Source organism: Salmo trutta, chromosome 19 (genome assembly GCF_901001165.1).
Source record: "Salmo trutta chromosome 19, fSalTru1.1, whole genome shotgun sequence".
Lineage (NCBI taxonomy): Eukaryota > Metazoa > Chordata > Actinopteri > Salmoniformes > Salmonidae > Salmo > Salmo trutta.
Window position 1 is genome coordinate 43,945,285 of NC_042975.1, and position 24,355 is coordinate 43,969,639.

At 45.4% G+C, this 24,355-nt stretch overlaps 1 protein-coding gene across 1 annotated transcript; it reads left to right on the forward strand.

The window, feature by feature from the left end:
• Positions 1–5,921: 5,921 nt before the first annotated feature.
• On the forward strand, positions 5,922–23,905 carry LOC115154673 (U4/U6.U5 tri-snRNP-associated protein 1). Its single transcript, XM_029701144.1, has 20 exons — positions 5,922–6,481; positions 6,651–6,705; positions 6,784–6,839; positions 7,733–7,859; positions 7,995–8,097; positions 8,224–8,301; positions 8,518–8,617; positions 8,902–9,044; positions 9,148–9,354; positions 9,556–9,662; positions 9,747–9,880; positions 9,993–10,150; positions 10,338–10,505; positions 10,705–10,815; positions 21,786–21,873; positions 22,009–22,099; positions 22,331–22,466; positions 22,601–22,690; positions 23,316–23,437; positions 23,665–23,905. The coding sequence occupies exons 1-20, from the start codon at positions 6,214–6,216 to the stop codon at positions 23,681–23,683; spliced, it is 2,361 nt and encodes a 786-aa protein (XP_029557004.1). The 5' UTR covers positions 5,922–6,213; the 3' UTR covers positions 23,684–23,905.
• Positions 23,906–24,355: the final 450 nt, after the last annotated feature.

Sequence of the window (24,355 nt, forward strand, 5' to 3'; positions counted from 1 at the left end):
GTCCAGGACCCAATTGCACAGGGCAAGGTTGAGACCCAGGGCCTCCAGCTTAATGATGAGCTTGGAGGGTACTATGGTGTTGAATGCTGAGCTGTAGTCAATGAACATCATTCTTACATGGGTATTCCTCTTGTCCAGATGGGATAGGGCAGTGTGCAGTGTGATGGCGATTGCATCGTCTGTGGACCTGTTGGGGCGGTATGCAAACTGAAGTGGGTCTAGGGTGGCAGGTAAGGTGATATGATCCTTGACTAGTCTCTCAAAGCACTTCATGATGACAGAAGTGAGTGCTACAGGGCGGTAGTCATTTAGTTCAGTTATCTTTGCCTTCTTGGGTACAGGAACAATGGTGGCCATCTTGAAGCATGTGGGGACAGCAGACTGGGATAGGGAGAGATTGAATATGTCCGTAAACACACCAGCCAGCTGGTCTGCACATGCTCTGAGGACGCGGCTAGGGATGCCGTCTGGGCCAGCAGCCTTGCGAGGGTTAGCACATTTAAATGTCTTACTCATGTCAGCCACGGAGAAAAAGGGGGGGATGCAGTCCTTGTTAGTGGGCCGTGACGGTGGCCCTCAAAGCGGGAAAAGAAGGTGTTTAGTTTTTCTGGAAGCGATACGTCGGTGTCCGTACGTGGCTGGTTTTCTTTTTGTAGTCCGTGATTTCCTGTAGACCCTGCCACATACGTCTCGTGTCTGAGCCGTTGAATTGCGACTTCACTTTGTCCCTATACCGACATTTCGCTTGTTTGATTGCCTTGCGGAGGGAATAACTACACTGTTTATATTCGTCCATATTCCCAGTCCTTTTTCCATGGTTAAATGCAGTGGTTCGCGCTTTCAGTTTTGCGCGAATGCAGCCATCCATCCACGGTTTCTGGTTAGGGTAGGTTTTAATAGTCACAGTGGGTCCAACATCTCCAATGCACATCCTTATAAACTCACTCAGAGTCAGCGTATACAGTGGATATAAAAAGTCTACACACCCCTGTTAAAATGCCAGGTTTTTGTGATGTAAAAGAATGAGACAAAGATAAATGTCAGAACTTTTTCTTCTGTTAATGTGACCTATAATGTGAACAATTCAATTGAAAAACAAACAGAAAAATAAAAACCTTACAATAACCTGGTTGCATAAGTGTGCACAACCTCTTATAACTGGGGATGTGGCTGTGTTCAGAATTAACCAATCACATTCAAACTCATGTTAAATAGAAGTCATTACACACCTGCCATCATTTAAAGTGACTCTGATTAATCACAAATAAAGTTCAGCTGTTCTAGTAGGATTTTCCTGACATTTTCTTAGTTGCATCTCAGAGCAAAAGCCATGGTCCGCAGAGAGCTTCCAAAGCATCAGAGGGATCTCATTGTTGAAAGATATCAGTCAGGAGAAGGGTACAAAATAATTTCCAAAGCATTACCTATACCATGGAACACAGTGAAGACAGTCATCATCAAGTGGAGAAAATATGGCACCACAGAGACATTACCAAGAACTGGACGTCCCTCCAAAATGTATGAAAAGACGAGAAGAAAACTGGTCAGGGAGGCTTCCAAGAGGCCTACAGCAACATTAAAAGAACTGCAGGAATTTCTGGCAAGTACTGGCTTGTGTGCTACATGTGACAACAATCTCCCGTATTCTTCATATGAATGGGCTATGGGGTAGGGTGGCAAGACGGAAGCCTTTTCTTACAATGAAAAACATCCAAGCCCGGCTGAAGTTTGAAAAAACAAACATCAAGTCCCCCAAAAGCATGTGGGAAAATGTGTTATGGTCTGATGGAACCAAGGTTGAACTTTTTGGCCATAATTCCAAAAGGTATGTTTGGCGCAAAAACAACACTGCACATCACCCAAAGAACACCATACCCACAGTGAAGCATGGGGGTGGCAGCATCATGCTTTGGGGCTGTTTTTCTTCAGCTGGAACCCGGGGCCTTAGTCAGGGTGGGGGAATTATGAACAGTTCCAAATACCAGGCAATTTTGGCACAAAACCTTCAGGCGTCCGTTAGAAAGCTGAAGATGAAGAGGAAGTTCACCTTTCAGCACGACAACGACCCAAAGCACACATCCAAATCCACGAAAGCATGGCTTCACCAGAAGAAGATTAACGTTTTGGAATGGCCCAGCCAGAGCCCAGACCTGAATCCAATTGAACATCTCTGGGGTGATCTGAAGAGGGCTGTGCACAGGAGATGTCCTCGCAATCTGACAGATTTGGAGTGCTTTTGCAAAGAAGAGTGGGCACCATGCTAATAGACTCCTACCCAAAAAGACTGAGTGCTGTAATAAAATCAAAAGGTGCTTCAACAAAGTATTAGTTTAAGGGTGTGCACACTTATGCAACCAGGTTAGTTTTTTATTTTTCCCCCTCAAAGATTTCAGTTTGTTTTTCAATTGAATTGTTCACGTTATAGGTCACATTAAAGGTGGAAAAAGGTTCTGACATGATTTATCTTTGTCTCATTAGTTTACATCACAAAAACCTGGCATTTTAACAGGGGTGTGTAGACTTTTTAAATCCACTGTAGATCGATGTTATTCTTTGAGGCTGTCCAGAACATTTCCCAGTCTGCGTGATCAAAACAATCTTGGAGCATGGATTCTGATTGGTCAGACCAGCCTTGAATGGTTCTAGTCACACATACATCCTATTTGAGTTTCTGCCTATAAGACGGTAGGAGCAAGATGGAGTCATGGTCTTATTTGCCGAAGGGAGGGCGAGGGAGGGCCTTGTATGCATCACAGAAGTTAGAGTAGCAGTGATCAAGTGTATTGCCCGCGTGATTGCTGCAATCAATATGCTGATAGAATTTAGGTAGCCTTGTTCTCAAATTTGCTTTGTTAAAATCCCCAGCTACAATAAATGCAGCCTCAGGATATATGGTTTCCAGTTTACATAGAGTCCAGTGAAGTTCCTTGAGGGCCGTCGTGGTGTCTGCTTGAGGGGGTATGTACACAGCTATGACGATAACTGACGAGAATTCTCTTGGGAGATAATATAATATGGCCGGCATTTGATTGTAAGGAATTCTAGGTCGGGTGAGCAGAGGACTTGAGTTCCTGTATGTTGTTATCATTACACCATGAGACATTAATCATGAAGCATACATCCCCACCCTTATTCTTCCCAGAGAGGTGTTTATGTTTGTCTGCGTGACGCATGAAGAAGCCCGGTGGCTGAACCGACCACGACAATGTATCCCGAGGGAGCCTTGTTTCTTTGAAACAGAGAATGTTACAATCTCTCATGTCTCTCTGGAAGGCAACCCTTGCTCTAATTTTGTCTACCTTGTCAAGAGACTGGACATTGGCGAGTAGTATAGTCGGAAGCGATGGGCGGTGTGCACACCTACAGAGCCTGACCAGGATGTCGCACTGTCTGCCTCTTCTGCGGCGACGTTGTTTTGGGTTGGCTTCTGGGATTAGATCCACTGTCCTGGGTGTTGGTCCGAACAAAGGATCCGCTTCGGGAAAGTCGTATTCCTGGTCGTAATGTTGTAAGTTGACGTCGCTCTTATATCCAATAGTCCTTCCCGGCTGTATGTAATAACACTTAAGATTTTCTAGGCTAACAATGTAAGAAATAATACATAAAAAAACAAAATACTGCATAGTTTCCTAAGGACTCGAAGCGAGGCGACCATCTCTGTCGGCGCCATCTTGTTAGCCATCAAGTTCTCTGGTCTAATGTAAATTTTGTTAGCGAGTCCTCTTAACTTAAGCACTCTGGCCTTGGAGGTTGTTTCGTCATGTTGACATGAACTCTGAGCTCACTTGGGCATGGCTGCTGACTGGGCACAAGTTTGCATGAAACACAATTCTCATTTTGAAGGCTAAAATCACATTGCTATCTTCACAACAGTTTCATCTAATTTGTACAACATTTAGATGTGTATAGGAATATGCACTCAGAGAAATAGTTATAGGGCCATCTGTGGCAATAGGAAACGTGCCACCGTGGTTTTATACAAAACCACATGTTGATCTGAGCCTGACAGAAGTAAAGAAACAGTGGTGTGGAGAAGATAATGTAGGAACAATAGTGGACCAATATATTAGTAATCCGTTTTATTATTGTCTTGCGGTATATACAGATTGTTCAAAGGATCCCATGAATGGGAAGACAGGAGCAGGTGTATTTATTCCTGAGTTCGACATTAATCTATGCAAGAGATTAAGAAATTATTTTTCTGTATATTCAACAGAAATGGTTGCGATGATTGTTGAATGGAGTGGATAGAGGAGGTGCAACATAGAAGAGTAGTAATATGTTGGGACTCTGCATCAGTTTTATGTAGTTAAAGTTCTGGAAAGTCAGAACATGAGGATTTATGGTTAGAAATAATGATGCTGTTGTTGGGGTTACAAAGAAATGGTATTGAAATATATAGTAGATATAATAGCAAAAAGATCAGTGAAAAATAAATTGTGGATTTACAGGTGCAGTTGGGTGGAGGGGAAATTAAAACATTGATTCAGAAAAATGGGTTTGATTGCTGTCAGGTAATGGGAACAGAAGGGAGGAGGTTATGTTGTGTAGGATGAGATTAGGGCATTAAATTAATCTTTGAAATTGATAGGGACACATGATGCTGGATTGTATAATGGCTGTATGGTAGAGGAAACGGTTGAACATGTATTATTATTTTGTGAAATGTATGATGTAGAAAGGGAGAGGTTGTTTGACAGGGTCAGATAGGTTGGACGGGAATGGGGAGTGGTTGGTCTTTTGGGTGAGGGTAATGGGAGTCGTGAGGTTTGAAGGGAATTCTTTTATTTTATTAGAAATTCAGGGTTCGTTAAGAAGAGAATGTAGTGGTATAGATAGGTAGTTGTCGGCCTCACACTCCAGTACAGTAGGTGGCGATGTATGCACCAGTCAATTGGTTGTGATTCATTAATAAAATGTAAAGAAGAAGAACGAGGTCAAATCATGACTTCAGTGCTCTTCAGGTCAGAGCTCAAGATATACTGCTTCGATTCTTTACCTATGATAGAAATAAGCTGAAACAATTATGTCATTAATTTCATTATTCTTTTGGCCAAATTTCATATTCACAAATTTAAATTTACAAACAAAACACCACATTTTCTTACCTTACAAAAATACATTGAACTGTATTTCAAGACAATTAAATACTCTACTAACAAAAAAGCTGTTACAATTATAAGTGTATGTATGTCCCTTAAGGTCCTTGTGTAATGTGATTTTGTACCCCCTAGCCCAATTGTCCTTTGTATATTATTTATATATACTTGTGTTCCCCCATGTACTTCCTGTATTGATTTGTTAATAAAAATGTAAAGAAATAAAAAAGAAAGAGGCCCGAGTTCCTGACTTAGAATTCCAAGTTCGATGACCTTTCAAAACGTTTTTTTCCAGTCGGAGCTTGTTCTTTTTTCCGAGTTCCCGGTTTACTTGAACGCACTGAAAGTATTTGCTTTCAAGAAACTGATAAATCGGTTAAAAAATTTTTTTTAAAAAGGAGGTAAAATCATGACGTCAGTGCTCTTCAGGTCAGAAAGAGGCCCGAATTCCCGACTTGGAATTCCGAGTTTGATGATAGTTCAAAACGATTTTTCGCAGTAGGAGCTTGTTATTTATTTTTCAGTTCCCAGTTTACTTGAACGCACGGAAGTCGGTGTTTTTCCAAAAAATAATTATTTTCGAATATCGATGCAGCATTCAAAACAAATGGGAATTCGGAACTGGGAATCTCCGACTTCAGTGTGTTCAAACAACTGGGAAAAATCGAATTGAACAGTCATCCAACTCGGAACTCGGGCCTCTTTCCAGAGCTCCACCTTTCCGACCTGAAGATCACTGACGTTATGCTTTGACCTCGTATTTTTCCGAGTTCCCAGTTGTTTTGAACGCAGCATAAAACCAAGGATATGACGTTTCATATGACACCGGAAATAAATCCCAAAAGGTCTTAACAACAAGTCGTCCATTCATTTACAGTGTGATTGTTACTTGTTATTCACTCATACGTAAAGACTAGCTTAAAACATTTGTTGGAGATTGCACCAAGATGGGTGTTGACTAGCAAGCATTTTGGTTATAGTTAAACGTTTTCCCTCTAGCCAGCTAACGTTGTCGCTGGCACGTTAGTTGCACAGACCGGTAAATTGGTGTTACTTCTTTTAAACTAGTTGACGTTAGACAGCACTTTTAGTTGTACAGCACATAACAAGGAAGATGGGGTCGTCGAAGAAACACAAGGAGAAAGGCCGTGATAAGGATGCAGAAGAGCGTCACCGCGAACACAAAAAACACCGTCACAAGGACCGGGAGAGGGACAAGGAACGAAATGTTACCCGAGAGAGGGAGAAGAGGAAACGGTCCAGATCGAAGGAAAGGAGCGGACGGGGTTCCGAGAGAGAAGGTCGCAGTAAAGGCGAAAGGAGTACTGGGGAGCCTCGCGTAAAGAAAGAAAAAGTGGAGGCCGTATATGAAGAGAGTCCAGGTAATTGCACATGGCAGGCAAATATCCAGGCTTAAACAATTACATACATACACACATACATAATTAGAACCAATCAGTGCGCAAAACACTCATATGGTCTGCAGGTATGATATTAAAGATGCTATCTTTTCTCCTGTGTTTTTCACTTCAATTGTAATTTTCCTTTTAGGAGTTGGACCACAGTCTGCAAGTGGAGATGCCTCACTTAGCATTGAAGAGACAAAGTAAGTGACAGACATTGAATGATGGTGTAAGTAAATTCTGAATAACTTTCTAATCTGGCTTTCTTTCTTTCTTAACAGCAAGCTGAGGGCCAAGCTTGGTCTGAAGCCTCTGGAAATGACTGACACAACTAAAGGTGAGAAACTTGAGCCATATGGTGTCTCTGGTTAGAACTAGATTGCCATGGCTGCAAACGCGTAAAAGACTCCCCCTCAGCCCTCAAATGAAGTGGATACTCCTGATGTATCATGATGTATGATAAGTGGACACCTGCAGGGTGAGGGAAGAATGAATTCATTTTAAATGGACCGCCCTTGCCTGGAAATGTGTCACTCGTTAGGCCCACAGTTGTGTTTTCAGTCATCATGGAACCACCGGTAGCTTGTGTGTGTGTGTGTGTGTGTGTGTGTGTTTTATGAGCTACAGTTCATTATGATTGCATTTCATATCTTGGCTAGAAGACAACACATCAGCACACATTGAATGCTGGCCATCTGATGATATCAGGTAAATTGAAAATTACAATGTAGAAGTGTGATGTCAGGGAAAATTGTATGCACTAGCTAATGTTTCCAAAAGCTAACCAAACAAAAAATTACTTTTACGATATATGTTTGTGCATTAGTAACACAATTTCTAACGTATTTACATTTGTTTTTACTTACACTTGCATGTTGACTTCTCCATGTTGGTGTTAAGTTTCGGATGACTTTTCTTAGCGGATGTGCAATCATAGCAAATTGAATTATGGGGTGTTTCAGGCCCCGGAGTGAAAAGAATTGTACACTTGCAAACTTGATTAAAAAATGGGGGCTGAGGGGCTTACGTTGCCAACTTCCCTTGCTTGGCTAATTGTTTGGACCGGCGGCAAAGATGGCTGTGGGGATTCCCCCATGGGCATAAGGTGTGGGTAAGGGGAGGAGGGTGTGTCTTTTGTGTTTGAAATGCAGCCCATGCCTGTAGTAGTGAGGTCATGTGTGAAAGTGTGGCTGATCATGATTTGACTGGCTCACCCGTCTGCTGCCCCAGAGCTCGGTACGAAGGAGCAGCCAATGGTTGCGGAGACTATCAACCCTGTGTACATCAAACAGCAGAACGAGATGAGGGAGAAACTGGCGGCTATGAAGGAAAAGAGGCTTCTCAATAAGAAACTGGGGTAAGGTCTAACTGCAGGAAGGTTTTGGCTGCACATACTCCACCAACTTGCACTATATTGATAAGTGATCTAATAATTTATTTTTATTTTCTCATCCTCCACTGTTTTTTTTTTTGTTTTTTTTTCCTTCTTCAGGAAAGTGAAGACTTTAGCAGAGGGAGACTGGCTGGACGACACTGTAGCCTGGGTGGAGAGGAGCCGGAAGATGGCCAAAGAGAAAGAACTGGCAGAGAAGAGAGTGAGTAGGGAGGGAACCATGTGGGGAGGAGGAGGGCTGAGAGATGAAGTGAGATGCTTGTCTTAGTTATGATTTTGTACTCAGTGTTTGACTGGTTCCTTTTGATTTCCTTGCTTTCCCTATCAGGCCAAACTTCTACAGGAGATGGATGAGGAGTTTGGTGTGAGCAATCTGGTGGAGGAGGAGTTTGGACAGACCAAGAAGGTAAAATCTGCTCTCTTGTGTTGAATATCTCACCTGCTCAACTTATGATTGTCTTCTGGTTTGTGTATGAGTGCAGTGAATCTGCCAGTTTCCCCCCTATGGAGTTTGAGACCTGTGACACCATGCTTGATGTCTTGGTTCTGTGCAGACTGAGTCGCCGTGCTATCTGACGTTAGAGAATGCCTCTAGGTCTTATGTTGCTTATCTTTGTCATAGGCTGCTTACAGTTCTCGGGACCTAAAGGGTCTCACTGTGCAGCATCGGATGGAGTCATTTAACGAAGGGGAGACTGTCATTCTCACACTGCAAGACAAAGGTGAGAGGAGGTTGAAATGTTAACATTAATACAGAAATATATCAATGAAGACCGTGCTTACACCAGACCCTCATCAAACACTACTGTATATAGCCTGTCTTTTTAGTGTTGATTTTATTTCTTTAGTTACCTATTGTTCACCTAATACCTTTTTTTGCACTATTGGTTAGAGCCTGTAAGTAAGCATTTCACTGTAAGGTCTACACCTGTTGTATTCAGCGCACGTGACAAATAAACTTTGATTTGAAACACCCACACATTTGGCCTTTGTGTGTCTCTTTCAGGTGTCCTTGAAGAGGAGGACGATGTACTTGTAAACGTGGGTCTAGTGGACAAAGAAAAGGCTGAAAAGAATGTGGAGTTGAAGAAGAAAAAGCCTGATTACAAAGCTTACGAAGAGGATGAGAGTGTCGATGACATGGTTACGGTAAGAAAAGAGAGCGTCTTCATTTCGGAAATTCTGTCATGTCGCTATCCTGCTTAACTCAATCTCACTGACCAATGTCCACCTCTGCACTTATTCTCTGCAGTTCAAGCCGCGCACTGTGCTGGGAAAGTATGATGAGGAGATTGATGGAGAGAAGAAGAAGAGTTTCCAGCTGAGCAAAGGGGGCTGTGCTGAGGGGGAACGGGAACGGGAGCTCCAGGCCATCCGGGAGACCCTGAGGAACCAGGCCCAGTCCCTGGAGATGCCTGCTCTCGCTATTGCCTCAGAGTACTACACACCACAGGAGATGGTGAGGGTTGTGGGGAGGTGCTGCTCTGGAGAGGGCCTGGGAAAGCTGTCTTTTGGATATGTTTTCTCTCAGATTTCATGTGTACATGTGTCTACTTTTGAATGCTGTGTGTGTGGGTTTTTTGGGGAGATTTGTTCACACACAATATGAGCTCTCATTAATGGTTGTTCACACAGATTCTTACTTCTTTTGTTGTTAAAGGTGGGCTTTAAGAAGACCAAGCAGCGCGTCAGGAAGATCAGGAAGAAGAAGGCGTTGCCTGACGAGCTCCAGCTAGACGACACGCGCAACACCGACTTCGGCTCCAGGTTCTGCTCCTCTCCGCTTCAAGTGGAATATGACAGATGAGCCATCTTAGTTTCAGTCTGACTCTTTCTCTGTCTCTCCTTCAGGGTTCGGGGTCGGGGTCGCAGGCAGTTGGATGAGGGCCAGGAGGTGTCAAAAGAGGGTGTCATCATACCGGGACTAGATGTACCCCAACAGTCTGATGACATCAGGATGGCGGACATGGACATCAGTGATGATGGTGAGGGAGACATCTGTTAGTGGTTTAGTGATGAGCTAAACAAATGTATGATTCACTCATGCCTGGTTTTGTTTAATATTATGACAACACTTACGCATTACTCTTCCTTCAGAGGACTTCACCCCCACTGAGCCGACTGTGCTGGAGGAGGATGAGGCAGAGCAGGATCTGCAGAAGCAGCTGGAGAAGCAGAGGAAGCTCAAACAGAAGCAGCTGGAGAAGCAGAGGAAGCTCAAACAGAAGCAGCTGCTCCAAGACTCTGGGGAAAAGGTGTGAGCATTCTGTTCAGAAATGTTCCTCTTTACTTTACTTAAAATATCACTGTGGCCAAAGATTCTATCCGGTGCGTTGATCCCTCATTTGACGACTGAAAACTGCAATAATATTACCATCAAATCTGTTGTGCTATTTAGTCACCAATAAATTGTTAAACATTGTTCTCACTCTTGTGCTTCAGGTGGCAGAGCAGGTCCCATGGCTTGCAAGAGTGGACGGCAGTGACGACGAAGACAACAAGAACAACCTGAACATTGTATTTAACGCCACCTCTGAGTTCTGCAGAACTCTGGGTGACATCCCCACCTACGGCCTGTCAGGAAACAGAGAGGACCAGGAGGATATCATGGTGGGTACATTGTAAGAGGTGTGATATAGCTAATTGTTTAAAAAAACAAATAGATATATCATTAGAATTGGCTCATAAACAAGGAAACTATTACAATTGTATGCTCAGTAGAGAGACTTGACATATCCACGAGCTCTGTGTGTTTGCACTCGAACACTCTACGGTTTGTCTGTATCAATTGTATCCTTCTGTTTTATAGGATTTCGAACAGGAGGCGGAGAGAGATGGGGCCGGAGGATCAGACTCGGATGAGGATGAGAACGTTGGCTGGAGCATCGTCAACGTGGATGAGGAACAGAAGCAGCCTGATGTGAGTGTCATCCTCCTGCCTTGTTGTCTCTTCCATTTCCCATGCATTTACCAGCAGTGCTGATTGGAGTCCCCTGCTGGGTCATTTACAGAATAACGTACTATGATTAGGGCTGTGGCAGTCATTTCATATTGTCGGCTGGTGATTGTCATGCAAAGAACTGCCGGTGTCACTAATTGACCATTGACATAAGCACGTTTAGCATCCACTAATGCAGACTTTTGGAACATCTACATTTTAGTCGAATAAATCCATGTAATATAGCCTACAACATCACAATAAATGCATTATTTATTTTAGACCGGTCTAAAGAAACATGATGAAAATGTAGTGTATTTCAGAATAACAGAATAGCCTACTCTGAATTGTCCTTTATGTTAGGTCCTGATCTGGCTATGACATATGGGTGGGCTACACTAGTTCATTGAGCAGACAGGATTTGCTTAGAATTCCGTGGCATTCTTTTATAGTATGAGGAATACAATTGAACATAGCTCAATCGAATAGAGAGGATATTTTCTACAAACGATTTCCGAGGGAGTGCGCACATTCGGCTATTCAGTGTTGAGCGGTTAACAAAGAAACAGGTCCTCCTATATGCTTAATTTACAGTTATTTATGCAACTTTAGTTGTGATACAAACATTAGGATTTATGTTTAGATTTTTTTATACATTCTAAGTCTGCATGATGCGACTAATGACTTGAAAAACATTGCATGCTCTGTTTCTTCTGCAGGCTGCACATACCCTCAATCTAATTCCCAATTTGGCTAGCACTTGATAATATTCTCACCCATCAGACTATTCTTCATTTAATGTGATCTTTACATATAGCCTACTAATAAAATGTGTGGAATTATTTTAGATTTGGAATGGCCCCCTAAAAAAACAATCTGTAGCCTGCACTCTAATAGCAAATGGAAGTTACATGCTTTATATTTTTTATATGCAAGCATAGGCAGCACATCCATAAGGCTAGGGGAAGCTATACTGTCCTTAAAGTAAATGTAATTAAATTGCCAAAATGATATAGCCTAATTAACCTTCTCTGTTTAAGATGAGGGATAATTTTATTTATTTTTTTGAGCATGGCCTTATTTCTTTTACAGCATATTGGATGACTCATTCAGATTTCATTCACCCAGCTCAATGTAACATCCATAGGTTTAGGCTACTACATGGTACTCAAATTCTTCCTTTACCCATCATGAGGTTGCTACAAGCTAGCCTATGAAGGAAAGTTTACAACATAGGTGCACAGGTCGAGAGAGAAATCAAGGTGACAGACGGTGTCACATTCAATACCACCTTGCACACTCTTGCCTGCATCTAGCTGATATAGGGTGTAATCATTAGTCCAGCAGTTGCAAACGAGAGTGTCTATTGAACAAATTCAGCTATGTTTTTCCCCGTTTGCTTCCGTTTTTACGAAACGTTTTTCAACAGAATCGGCAGAATGAATACACCCCTAGTCACACGCGAACACCGTTCACTTTCATAGCAGCCACAGCATGATCACATAATTCCTAATTCTACACGCTCTCCTCTTTTCACCTTTTTCCTTTGCTTGTGAACTTCAGTGCACAACAAATCAGCTCTCTGTGAACAGGCGAAAAACTTTCCAAGTCAAACCTTCATATCATAACCGCTACACACAGGCTACATCGTTGTCCCCATAATAGCTGACGTCATAGTCAACATAGCTGCTAGAACTAACGCATTAGTAAACCTGCTACAATCATGCAGTAGTGTACAGTCAGCAAGCAGTTTAGCGGTTACACAGGCAGGCCCCGGTGGCAATAAATTAATAAAACCAAAAGCTTACCTTGACTTGGAAGAATTCCAATGTTGGATAGCCATAGCCAGCTTGCTGACATACCCTACTCAACTAGAGAGGGATGGTAACTAACTAGCTTCATTCGCTTGTTAGTGAAAAGAAAAATGAAATATAGAACTAATTAATTTCTTCAAAACTTTTTATGCACTGCTAGCTAGCTGTAGCTTATGATTTCAGTACTAGATTCATTCTCAGATTCTTTGATTGGGTGGAAAACATGTCAGTTCATGCTGCAAGAGCTCTGATAGGTTGAAGGACGTCCTCTGGAAGTTGTCATAATTACTGTAAATCTATGGAAGGGGGTGAGAACCTTGAGCCTTCTAGATTTTGTGATTGAAGTCGATGTACCCAGAGGAGGACTGAAACTAGCTGTCCTCTGGCTACACCATGGTGCTACCCTACAGAGTGATGTTGAGGATACTATAGACCTTCATAGCAAAATAGTGTTTTAATCAATTATTTGGTGACGTGAATATATTTAATATAGTTTTATCTAAAAAGGGTTACTTTAAAAATATATATATGTTCCACTATTTTTATGAAATTCACTGAGGAGGATGGTCTTCCTCTGAGGAGCCTCCACTGGTCTATACAGAAATAAATAAAATCATTCAAAATAGGCTACCAAAGCATGATTTGGCCACAGAGGATCATTAGCTTCTTTCCAAAAAATAAGTTGTGGATTGTTTTAAGTCTCATTGCCTACAGTCGGAAAGAAAGACAGTGCACGCAATATGGGCAGATTGAGTTGTGACTGTCTGTGAGAAGTAGAGGCCAAGCCAGTCATATAGCAATATTTCAAAATGCAATCGCAGGAAAATGGTTGTTGTAAAGAGAAGACAATGAAAATACTCATGTCTTGTTTGTTTTCTCAACTCTGGCTATACTGCGTTTCGCTCAATTATCTTATTGGCACCAGCAGAGAGCCTTGCAATATCCCCGGAGAGGGCACTCTGCACATATTCACTACTCATCATTGTTGTCAGTGCAACTTAAGTTTGTTTCTGGACAATAATTTCCTCCTCCAGTTTAGATGGACGTCATTTCCTATTTGTCTCCCCTTCTCGTAGGCCTATTATATAAACAATGTCGTTTTTATTCATCTGTTCGTCAGTATCAGCACATTAGGTTTACCCTGTAATTTGTCATATTAAAAAAGATTCTGCTAATGTCTCCAGTCGTATGAAGTGTAGTAGAATTGCATGAAATGTGTCTATAAAAGGCCACATTTTTCCCATGCAAAGAAAGACTTCTGATATAGCCCAGGCCTACTCTACTCTATATCCGCTCAACCATGCATTGAACAGTGTTCTTTTTGAGAACAGTGATTGGATAGTCATCATTTAGGCTAATAATATAAAAATCTACTCATCACATTACGAAGTCTATCTTACATAATTCCGCAAATGCGATGATGCATGAAATGCTTCATTATAAAGGTATATTTCACCATAAAAATGCATCTTCCCCAAACTTAACTCAAGCGCTGCCTATGTATGCCAGGTAGACTACACCGGTTGTAAAGTGTATTAATGTGCTTCATTTTAAGAGTTGAGCAATAAATATAGCAGTACGAGAAAGCTAGGATCCTCTTTTTAATGGTGGCCAATCACACAAGTTTTCACACGCGATTACGCAATGACTGGGCTTACAAGAGGCTCTGTAGGCTATGTGCTCCCCAACCGTATTCCAGTGGTCCTTGGCCCATAGGCTACGTTTGGAGTTATTTGGCCACTTCAGTTGTGATATATAATATATATAGGCTACATGTGGGCGACTATGATCGTGGAAAGTAAAACTAAGACGTGCTGTTTCTTGCCTTAGAACAGCGTATGCTGGGGATCATTCACAAGTGATCATATTGTCACTCATCAGACTATTCTCAATTTAATCTTGTCTTCACAAATACTAAATAATAAGTGTGAAATTATACTGAACAAAAATATACACGCAACATGCAGCAATTTCAAAGATTTTACTGAGTTACAGTTCATATAAGAAAATCTGTCAAATTTAAATAAATTCATTATGCCCTAATCTATAGATTTGACATGACTGGGCAGGGGTGCAGCCAGGCCCACCCACTGAGGAGCCAGGTCCAGCCAATCACAATGAGTTTTCCCCCCACAAAAGGGCTTTATTACAGACAAATACTCCTCAGTTGTGAAATAGGTGGCCTAGTTTATAGGAAGATGATGGGATTCTCTTTTTAAGAAGCAATCAACTCTGTTTTCTCACGAAGTTGAGTAGCCTATAGAAATGTTGAGCAACATGAGCTCATGGGCTCTCATGAAGTGTTTGATTAGATTTTAGATGGCATTTGCATTGATGTCAGAGTGATTAGAGGGACAATAGAGCGCTGAGTAACGGCCAGTTAGGACCTGATGGAGGGACAATAGAGCGCTGAGTAACGGCCAGTTAGGACCTGATGGAGGGACAATAGAGCGCTGAGTAACGGCCAGTTAGGACCTGATGGAGGGACAATAGAGCGCTGAGTAACGGCCAGTTAGGACCTGATGGAGGGACAATAGAGCGCTGAGTAACGGCCAGTTAGGACCTGATGGAGGGACAATAGAGCGCTGAGTAACGGGCAGTTAGGACCTGATGGAGGGACAATAGAGCGCTGAGTAACGGGCAGTTAGGACCTGATGGAGGGACAATAGAGCGCTGAGTAACGGCCAGTTAGGACCTGATGGAGGGACAATAGAGCGCTGAGTAACGGCCAGTTAGGACCTGATGGAGGGACAATAGAGCGCTGAGTAACGGCCAGTTAGGACCTGATGGAGGGACAATAGAGCGCTGAGTAACGGGCAGTTAGGACCTGATGGAGGGACAATAGAGCGCTGAGTAACGGGCAGTTAGGACCTGATGGAGGGACAATAGAGCGCTGAGTAACGGCCAGTTAGGACCTGATGGAGGGACAATAGAGCGCTGAGTAACGGCCAGTTAGGACCTGATGGAGGGACAATAGAGCGCTGAGTAACGGCCAGTTAGGACCTGATGGAGGGACAATAGAGCGCCGAGTAACGGCCAGTTAGGACCTGATGGAGGGACAATAGAGCGCCGAGTAACGGGCAGTTAGGACCTGATGGAGGGACAATAGAGCGCCGAGTAACGGCCAGTTAGGACCTGATGGAGGGACAATAGAGCGCCGAGTAACGGCCAGTTAGGACCTGATGGAGGGACAATAGAGCGCCGAGTAACGGGCAGTTAGGACCTGATGGAGGGACAATAGAGCGCCGAGTAACGGGCAGTTAGGACCTGATGGAGGGACAATAGAGCGCCGAGTAACGGCCAGTTAGGACCTGATGGAGGGACAATAGAGCGCCGAGTAACGGCCAGTTAGGACCTGATGGAGGGACAATAGAGCGCCGAGTAACGGCCAGTTAGGACCTGATGGCGGGACAATAGAGCGCTGAGTAACGGCCAGTTAGGACCTGATGGAGGGACAATAGAGCGCTGAGTAACGGCCAGTTAGGACCTGATGGAGGGACAATAGAGCGCTGAGTAACGGCCAGTTAGGACCTGATGGAGGGACAATAGAGCGCTGAGTAACGGCCAGTTAGGACCTGATGGAGGGACAATAGAGCGCTGAGTAACGGGCAGTTAGGACCTGATGGAGGGACAATAGAGCGCTGAGTAACGGCCAGTTAGGACCTGATGGAGGGACAATAGAGCGCTGAGTAACGGCCAGTTAGGACCTGATGGAGGGACAATAGAGCGCTGAGTAACGGCCAGTTAGGACCTGATGGAGGGACAATAGAGCGCTGAGTAACGGGCAGTTAGGACCTGATGGAGGGACAATCGAGCGCTGAGTAACGGGCAGTTAGGACCTGATGGAGGGACAATAGAGCGCTGAGTAACGGCCAGTTAGGACCTGATGGAGGGACAATAGAGCGCTGAGTAACGGCCAGTTAGGACCTGATGGAGGGACAATAGAGCGCTGAGTAACGGCCAGTTAGGACCTGATGGAGGGACAATAGAGCGCTGAGTAACGGGCAGTTAGGACCTGATGGAGGGACAATCGAGCGCTGAGTAACGGGCAGTTAGGACCTGATGGAGGGACAATAGAGCGCTGAGTAACGGGCAGTTAGGACTTGATGGAGGGACAATAGAGCGCTGAGTAACGGGCAGTTAGGACCTGATGGAGGGACAATAGAGCGCTGAGTAACGGGCAGTTAGGACCTGATGGAGGGACAATAGAGCGCTGAGTAACGGGCAGTTAGGACCTGATGGAGGGACAATAGAGCGCTGAGTAACGGGCAGTTAGGACCTGATGGAGGGACAATAGAGCGCTGAGTAACGGCCAGTTAGGACCTGATGGAGGGACAATAGAGCGCTGAGTAACGGCCAGTTAGGACCTGATGGAGGGACAATAGAGCGCTGAGTAACGGCCAGTTAGGACCTGATGGAGGGACAATAGAGCGCTGAGTAACGGCCAGTTAGGACCTGATGGAGGGACAATAGAGCGCTGAGTAACGGGCAGTTAGGACCTGATGGAGGGACAATAGAGCGCTGAGTAACGGCCAGTTAGGACCTGATGGAGGGACAATAGAGCGCTGAGTAACGGCCAGTTAGGACCTGATGGAGGGACAATAGAGCGCCGAGTAACGGCCAGTTAGGACCTGATGGAGGGACAATAGAGCGCCGAGTAACGGCCAGTTAGGACCTGATGGAGGGACAATAGAGCGCTGAGTAACGGCCAGTTAGGACCTGATGGAGGGACAATAGAGCGCTGAGTAACGGCCAGTTAGGACCTGATGGAGGGACAATAGAGCGCTGAGTAACGGGCAGTTAGGACCTGATGGAGGGACAATAGAGCGCTGAGTAACGGCCAGTTAGGACCTGATGGAGGGACAATAGAGCGCTGAGTAACGGCCAGTTAGGACCTGATGGAGGGACAATAGAGCGCTGAGTAACGGCCAGTTAGGACCTGATGGAGGGACAATCGAGCGCTGAGTAACGGGCAGTTAGGACCTGATGGAGGGACAATAGAGCGCTGAGTAACGGGCAGTTAGGACTTGATGGAGGGACAATAGAGCGCTGAGTAACGGGCAGTTAGGACCTGATGGAGGGACAATAGAGCGCTGAGTAACGGGCAGTTAGGACCTGATGGAGGGACAATAGAGCGCTGAGTAACGGGCAGTTAGGACCTGATGGAGGGACAATAGAGCGCTGCGTAACGGGCAGTTAGGACCTGATGGAGGGACAATAGAGCGCTGAGTAACGGCCAGTTAGGACCTGATGGAGGGACAATAGAGCGCTGAGTAACGGCCAGTTAGGACCTGATGGAGGGACAATAGAGCGCTGAGTAACGGCCAGTTAGGACCTGATGGAGGGACAATAGAGCGCTGAGTAACGGCCAGTTAGGACCTGATGGAGGGACAATAGAGCGCTGAGTAACGGCCAGTTAGGACCTGATGGAGGGACAATAGAGCGCCGAGTAACGGCCAGTTAGGACCTGATGGAGGGACAATAGAGCGCTGAGTAACGGCCAGTTAGGACCTGATGGAGGGACAATAGAGCGCTGAGTAACGGCCAGTTAGGACCTGATGGAGGGACAATAGAGCGCTGAGTAACGGCCAGTTAGGACCTGATGGAGGGACAATAGAGCGCTGAGTAACGGCCAGTTAGGACCTGATGGAGGGACAATAGAGCGCTGAGTAACGGCCAGTTAGGACCTGATGGAGGGACAATAGAGCGCTGAGTAACGGGCAGTTAGGACCTGATGGAGGGACAATCGAGCGCTGAGTAACGGGCAGTTAGGACCTGATGGAGGGACAATAGAGCGCTGAGTAACGTGCAGTTAGGACTTGATGGAGGGACAATAGAGCGCTGAGTAACGGGCAGTTAGGACCTGATGGAGGGACAATAGAGCGCTGAGTAACGGGCAGTTAGGACCTGATGGAGGGACAATAGAGCGCTGAGTAACGGGCAGTTAGGACCTGATGGAGGGACAATAGAGCGCTGAGTAACGGGCAGTTAGGACCTGATGGAGGGACAATAGAGCGCTGAGTAACGGCCAGTTAGGACCTGATGGAGGGACAATAGAGCGCTGAGTAACGGCCAGTTAGGACCTGATGGAGGGACAATAGAGCGCTGAGTAACGGCCAGTTAGGACCTGATGGAGGGACAATAGAGCGCTGAGTAACGGCCAGTTAGGACCTGATGGAGGGACAATAGAGCGCTGAGTAACGGCCAGTTAGGACCTGATGGAGGGACAATAGAGCGCTGAGTAACGGGCAGTTAGGACCTGATGGAGGGACAATAGAGCGCTGAGTAACGGCCAGTTAGGACCTGATGGAGGGACAATAGAGCGCTGAGTAACGGCCAGTTAGGACCTGATGGAGGGACAATAGAGCGCCGAGTAACGGCCAGTTAGGACCTGATGGAGGGACAATAGAGCGCTGAGTAACGGCCAGTTAGGACCTGATGGAGGGACAATAGAGCGCTGAGTAACGGCCAGTTAGGACCTGATGGAGGGACAATAGAGCGCCGAGTAACGGCCAGTTAGGACCTGATGGAGGGACAATAGAGCGCCGAGTAACGGCCAGTTAGGACCTGATGGAGGGACAATAGAGCGCTGAGTAACGGCCAGTTAGGACCTGATGGAGGGACAATAGAGCGCTGAGTAACGGCCAGTTAGGACCTGATGGAGGGACAATAGAGCGCTGAGTAACGGCCAGTTAGGACCTGATGGAGGGACAATAGAGCGCTGAGTAACGGCCAGTTAGGACCTGATGGAGGGACAATAGAGCGCTGAGTAACGGCCAGTTAGGACCTGATGGAGGGACAATAGAGCGCTGAGTAACGGGCAGTTAGGACCTGATGGAGGGACAATCGAGCGCTGAGTAACGGGCAGTTAGGACCTGATGGAGGGACAATAGAGCGCTGAGTAACGGGCAGTTAGGACTTGATGGAGGGACAATAGAGCGCTGAGTAACGGGCAGTTAGGACCTGATGGAGGGACAATAGAGCGCTGAGTAACGGGCAGTTAGGACCTGATGGAGGGACAATAGAGCGCTGAGTAACGGGCAGTTAGGACCTGATGGAGGGACAATAGAGCGCTGCGTAACGGGCAGTTAGGACCTGATGGAGGGACAATAGAGCGCTGAGTAACGGCCAGTTAGGACCTGATGGAGGGACAATAGAGCGCTGAGTAACGGCCAGTTAGGACCTGATGGAGGGACAATAGAGCGCTGAGTAACGGCCAGTTAGGACCTGATGGAGGGACAATAGAGCGCTGAGTAACGGCCAGTTAGGACCTGATGGAGGGACAATAGAGCGCTGAGTAACGGCCAGTTAGGACCTGATGGAGGGACAATAGAGCGCCGAGTAACGGCCAGTTAGGACCTGATGGAGGGACAATAGAGCGCTGAGTAACGGCCAGTTAGGACCTGATGGAGGGACAATAGAGCGCTGAGTAACGGGCAGTTAGGACCTGATGGAGGGACAATAGAGCGCTGAGTAACGGCCAGTTAGGACCTGATGGAGGGACAATAGAGCGCTGAGTAACGGCCAGTTAGGACCTGATGGAGGGACAATAGAGCGCTGAGTAACGGCCAGTTAGGACCTGATGGAGGGACAATAGAGCGCTGAGTAACGGGCAGTTAGGACCTGATGGAGGGACAATCGAGCGCTGAGTAACGGGCAGTTAGGACCTGATGGAGGGACAATAGAGCGCTGAGTAACGGGCAGTTAGGACTTGATGGAGGGACAATAGAGCGCTGAGTAACGGGCAGTTAGGACCTGATGGAGGGACAATAGAGCGCTGAGTAACGGGCAGTTAGGACCTGATGGAGGGACAATAGAGCGCTGAGTAACGGGCAGTTAGGACCTGATGGAGGGACAATAGAGCGCTGAGTAACGGGCAGTTAGGACCTGATGGAGGGACAATAGAGCGCTGAGTAACGGCCAGTTAGGACCTGATGGAGGGACAATAGAGCGCTGAGTAACGGCCAGTTAGGACCTGATGGAGGGACAATAGAGCGCTGAGTAAAGGCCAGTTAGGACCTGATGGAGGGACAATAGAGCGCTGAGTAACGGCCAGTTAGGACCTGATGGAGGGACAATAGAGCGCTGAGTAACGGCCAGTTAGGACCTGATGGAGGGACAATAGAGCGCTGAGTAACGGGCAGTTAGGACCTGATGGAGGGACAATAGAGCGCTGAGTAACGGCCAGTTAGGACCTGATGGAGGGACAATAGAGCGCTGAGTAACGGCCAGTTAGGACCTGATGGAGGGACAATAGAGCGCCGAGTAACGGCCAGTTAGGACCTGATGGAGGGACAATAGAGCGCCGAGTAACGGCCAGTTAGGACCTGATGGAGGGACAATAGAGCGCCGAGTAACGGGCAGTTAGGACCTGATGGAGGGACAATAGAGCGCCGAGTAACGGCCAGTTAGGACCTGATGGAGGGACAATAGAGCGCCGAGTAACGGCCAGTTAGGACCTGATGGAGGGACAATAGAGCGCCGAGTAACGGCCAGTTAGGACCTGATGGAGGGACAATAGAGCGCCGAGTAACGGGCAGTTAGGACCTGATGGAGGGACAATAGAGCGCCGAGTAACGGGCAGTTAGGACCTGATGGAGGGACAATAGAGCGCCGAGTAACGGCCAGTTAGGACCTGATGGAGGGACAATAGAGCGCTGAGTAACGGGCAGTTAGGACCTGATGGAGGGACAATAGAGCGCTGAGTAACGGCCAGTTAGGACCTGATGGAGGGACAATAGAGCGCTGAGTAACGGCCAGTTAGGACCTGATGGAGGGACAATAGAGCGCTGAGTAACGGCCAGTTAGGACCTGATGGAGGGACAATAGAGCGCTGAGTAACGGGCAGTTAGGACCTGATGGAGGGACAATAGAGCGCTGAGTACCAGGCCATTAGCGACTAGCCGTTAGCGGTATCAATGTGCAGTTTTGGAAAAGCCTAGAGTACCTTTAAATGGTCATGTGGTATTTGACTGCGGCCTTGGCTCGTGACCACTGGTGTGGCGGTAATATGGTCACCATAACAGCCCTAACCATGATGACCCATAAAAATACACAAGGCTTTCCCACCTGAACTACTGAGGTGAAAATGTGTTTCAGCTGTATGTGCGTTACTCACCTCTTGCTTCCATCTCATAGTTCTCCACAGCATCGACCACCATCCTGGATGAAGAACCCATTGTCAGCTCTGGGCTGGCTGCCGCCTTGGCGCTGTGCAAGAATAAGGGTAAGAGATTGGAGTAGCCCCACTGACAGTATTTGCTTCGTAAAGGACTGTCATGTAATGTTTCTGGTCTATTCCTCTCGTCTCTCTCCTTTTCAATCTTCATCATTTCTTTCATACTCTCCTTCTCTCCCTTAGGTCTCTTGGACACTCAAATGCAGAAGATATCCCGTGTCCGTGCTCCTACCGGTGCCCTGCCCAATGATAACTACAGCATTGAGGACAAGATGTGAGTTCCCTGTGCTTTGTGTGCTTATATGCTGCCTTAATAATTGCTGCTTGCTCACAGACATTGCAAAAGTTACATCATAAATAAAGTGGCATGTTTTGTGTGTTACATGTTTTTAGCGCAGTGCCTCGTTAAATTGCGGCTGTAAAATGGAGTCCTAACTATAATGTATGAAAACCCTTTAGCCTCTCCATTTGATAACTCTCTGGCCTTGTTTCTCCAATTCTCTAGGACTATAGATGACAAGTACAGTCGGAGGGAGGAATATAGAGGCTTCACCCAGGACTTCAAGGAGAAGGACGCCTACAAGCCTGACGTCAAGATTGAGTATGTGGATGAATCTGGACGGAAGCTCACTCCCAAAGAGGTAGATTATTTAATCTTCCCTAAACATCATTGACATACACAATGTTGCTTTTGTCAAATGTGTCAACTGCTGTTTTGATGTAGGTAAAGGGTGCTCATCGAGAATATTGCACACTAATCCTATTCCTTTTCTAGGCTTTCCGGCAGCTCTCACATCGGTTCCATGGGAAGGGGTCTGGCAAGATGAAGACTGAGAGGAGGATGAAAAAGCTGGAAGAGGAAGCGGTATGTCTAACCTTGCTCACTCAAAGATTATTTTAGGACACTTTTGTAGTGGCAAGCCCTACTTGGTAGGACTGAAATCAGGATTTTTCTCTCATTTAAGTTAAAATCTTGGTTTATCTGAAACTTTTCATCTAAACTTGCATATGGCTTTCAATTGAATAACACACTTTATTTTCCAGGCCTTACAAGACCATTCAGGTTGCAGGGCTTGCCCAGTTTGACTCCTTGACCTAGCAAGCCTCTAGTCTAGACCTGGGACGATAACCGAAAATTATCCCTACCGATCACTTATCGCAGGCATTTTGCTGATATTTCATTACAATATGTAGCCTATAATAGAGAAATGTGATGTTTTGGAATGAAATCAGTTTGCTAATATGGGTGATTGTTAATTGGACAATTGATGGCTACAACCATCAAACTAGTAGTTTAAAGTATCATAAATAAATCTGTGGTGCAGATTAATGTTCTAAGATTATAGTTCTATTTATCCCTAACGCATCAATTCAGGCAATTTATCGCCCTATGGATTTTTGTCCATATGGCCCAGCTCTACTTTAGTCTAGTCAGTGGTTTGACCGAATGTGTATTTAAATTGATCCCCCCCACCCGTCTCTCTTATCAGCTGCTGAAGAAGATGAGCAGTAGTGATACCCCTCTAGGAACGGTTGCTTTGCTTCAGGAGAAACAGAAGTCACAAAAAACACCTTACATTGTTCTGAGTGGGAGTGGGAAGAGCATGAATGCGTGAGTATTTTACAAACCCCTTTCTTTCGCCCTGCCTTAGATGTATGTAGTTCTAGTCTAATTACAGTGGCGCTGTTTGAGAATGACAGAGCAGCTCAGAATATTTCATTTCAGTATTTCATTTAAAGGAGAATGTGACCTGCATAGAGTATGTACCTAATTATTACTCACACTGCTGTCTGTTTCCCTCTCAATATGTTTTGCCTGTAATCCTCCTCTTTCCTCAGAAACAACATCACCAAATAGATGTGGTTGAGAAGAGGGATCTGACCAGTGAGGATGCGGGCTGTGCACCATTAGACACACAAACACAGACTGAGATGTTTTAAGTTTATTTTCCTTGTTGAATAAAATCAAGTAGCTGCATATTGCTGTTGTGTGTGTGTAAAGAAAGTAGAGTTTTTGCTTTTGACCCTGGATTTATGTAAACAATGATTGTTATTTACATACAGTAAAGATTTGACATGACTTCTCGTTCCTTTTTTATTTACCTAATTTATTTGTTGCGGGGCAAATTAAGCCATTGAAATTGCAAGGTACTGAAGTTAGGGCAGCATTGTATGTAGGCTATTTCATGTGGGGCGGCAGGGTAGCCTAGTGGTTAGAGCGTTGGACTAGTAACTGAAAGACGTGGTACAAATCTGTCGTTCTGCCCCTGGACAGGCAGTTAACCCACTGTTCCTAAGCCGTCATTGAAAATAAGAATTTGTTCTTAACTGACTTGCCTAGTTAAATAAAGGTTAAAAAAGCTAAGGTTTAATATGTATCCTCTCTGTCTCTGCCACTTTAACACACTTGTACAGCACACAACACATGCACTGACTCTTTCTCAATTATCTAAAACCTCTCTCCAGTTGATGTCACATGTTCCCGGAATAAATTATTTCAAAGATTTTGGTAGAAATAACAAGGCATTGA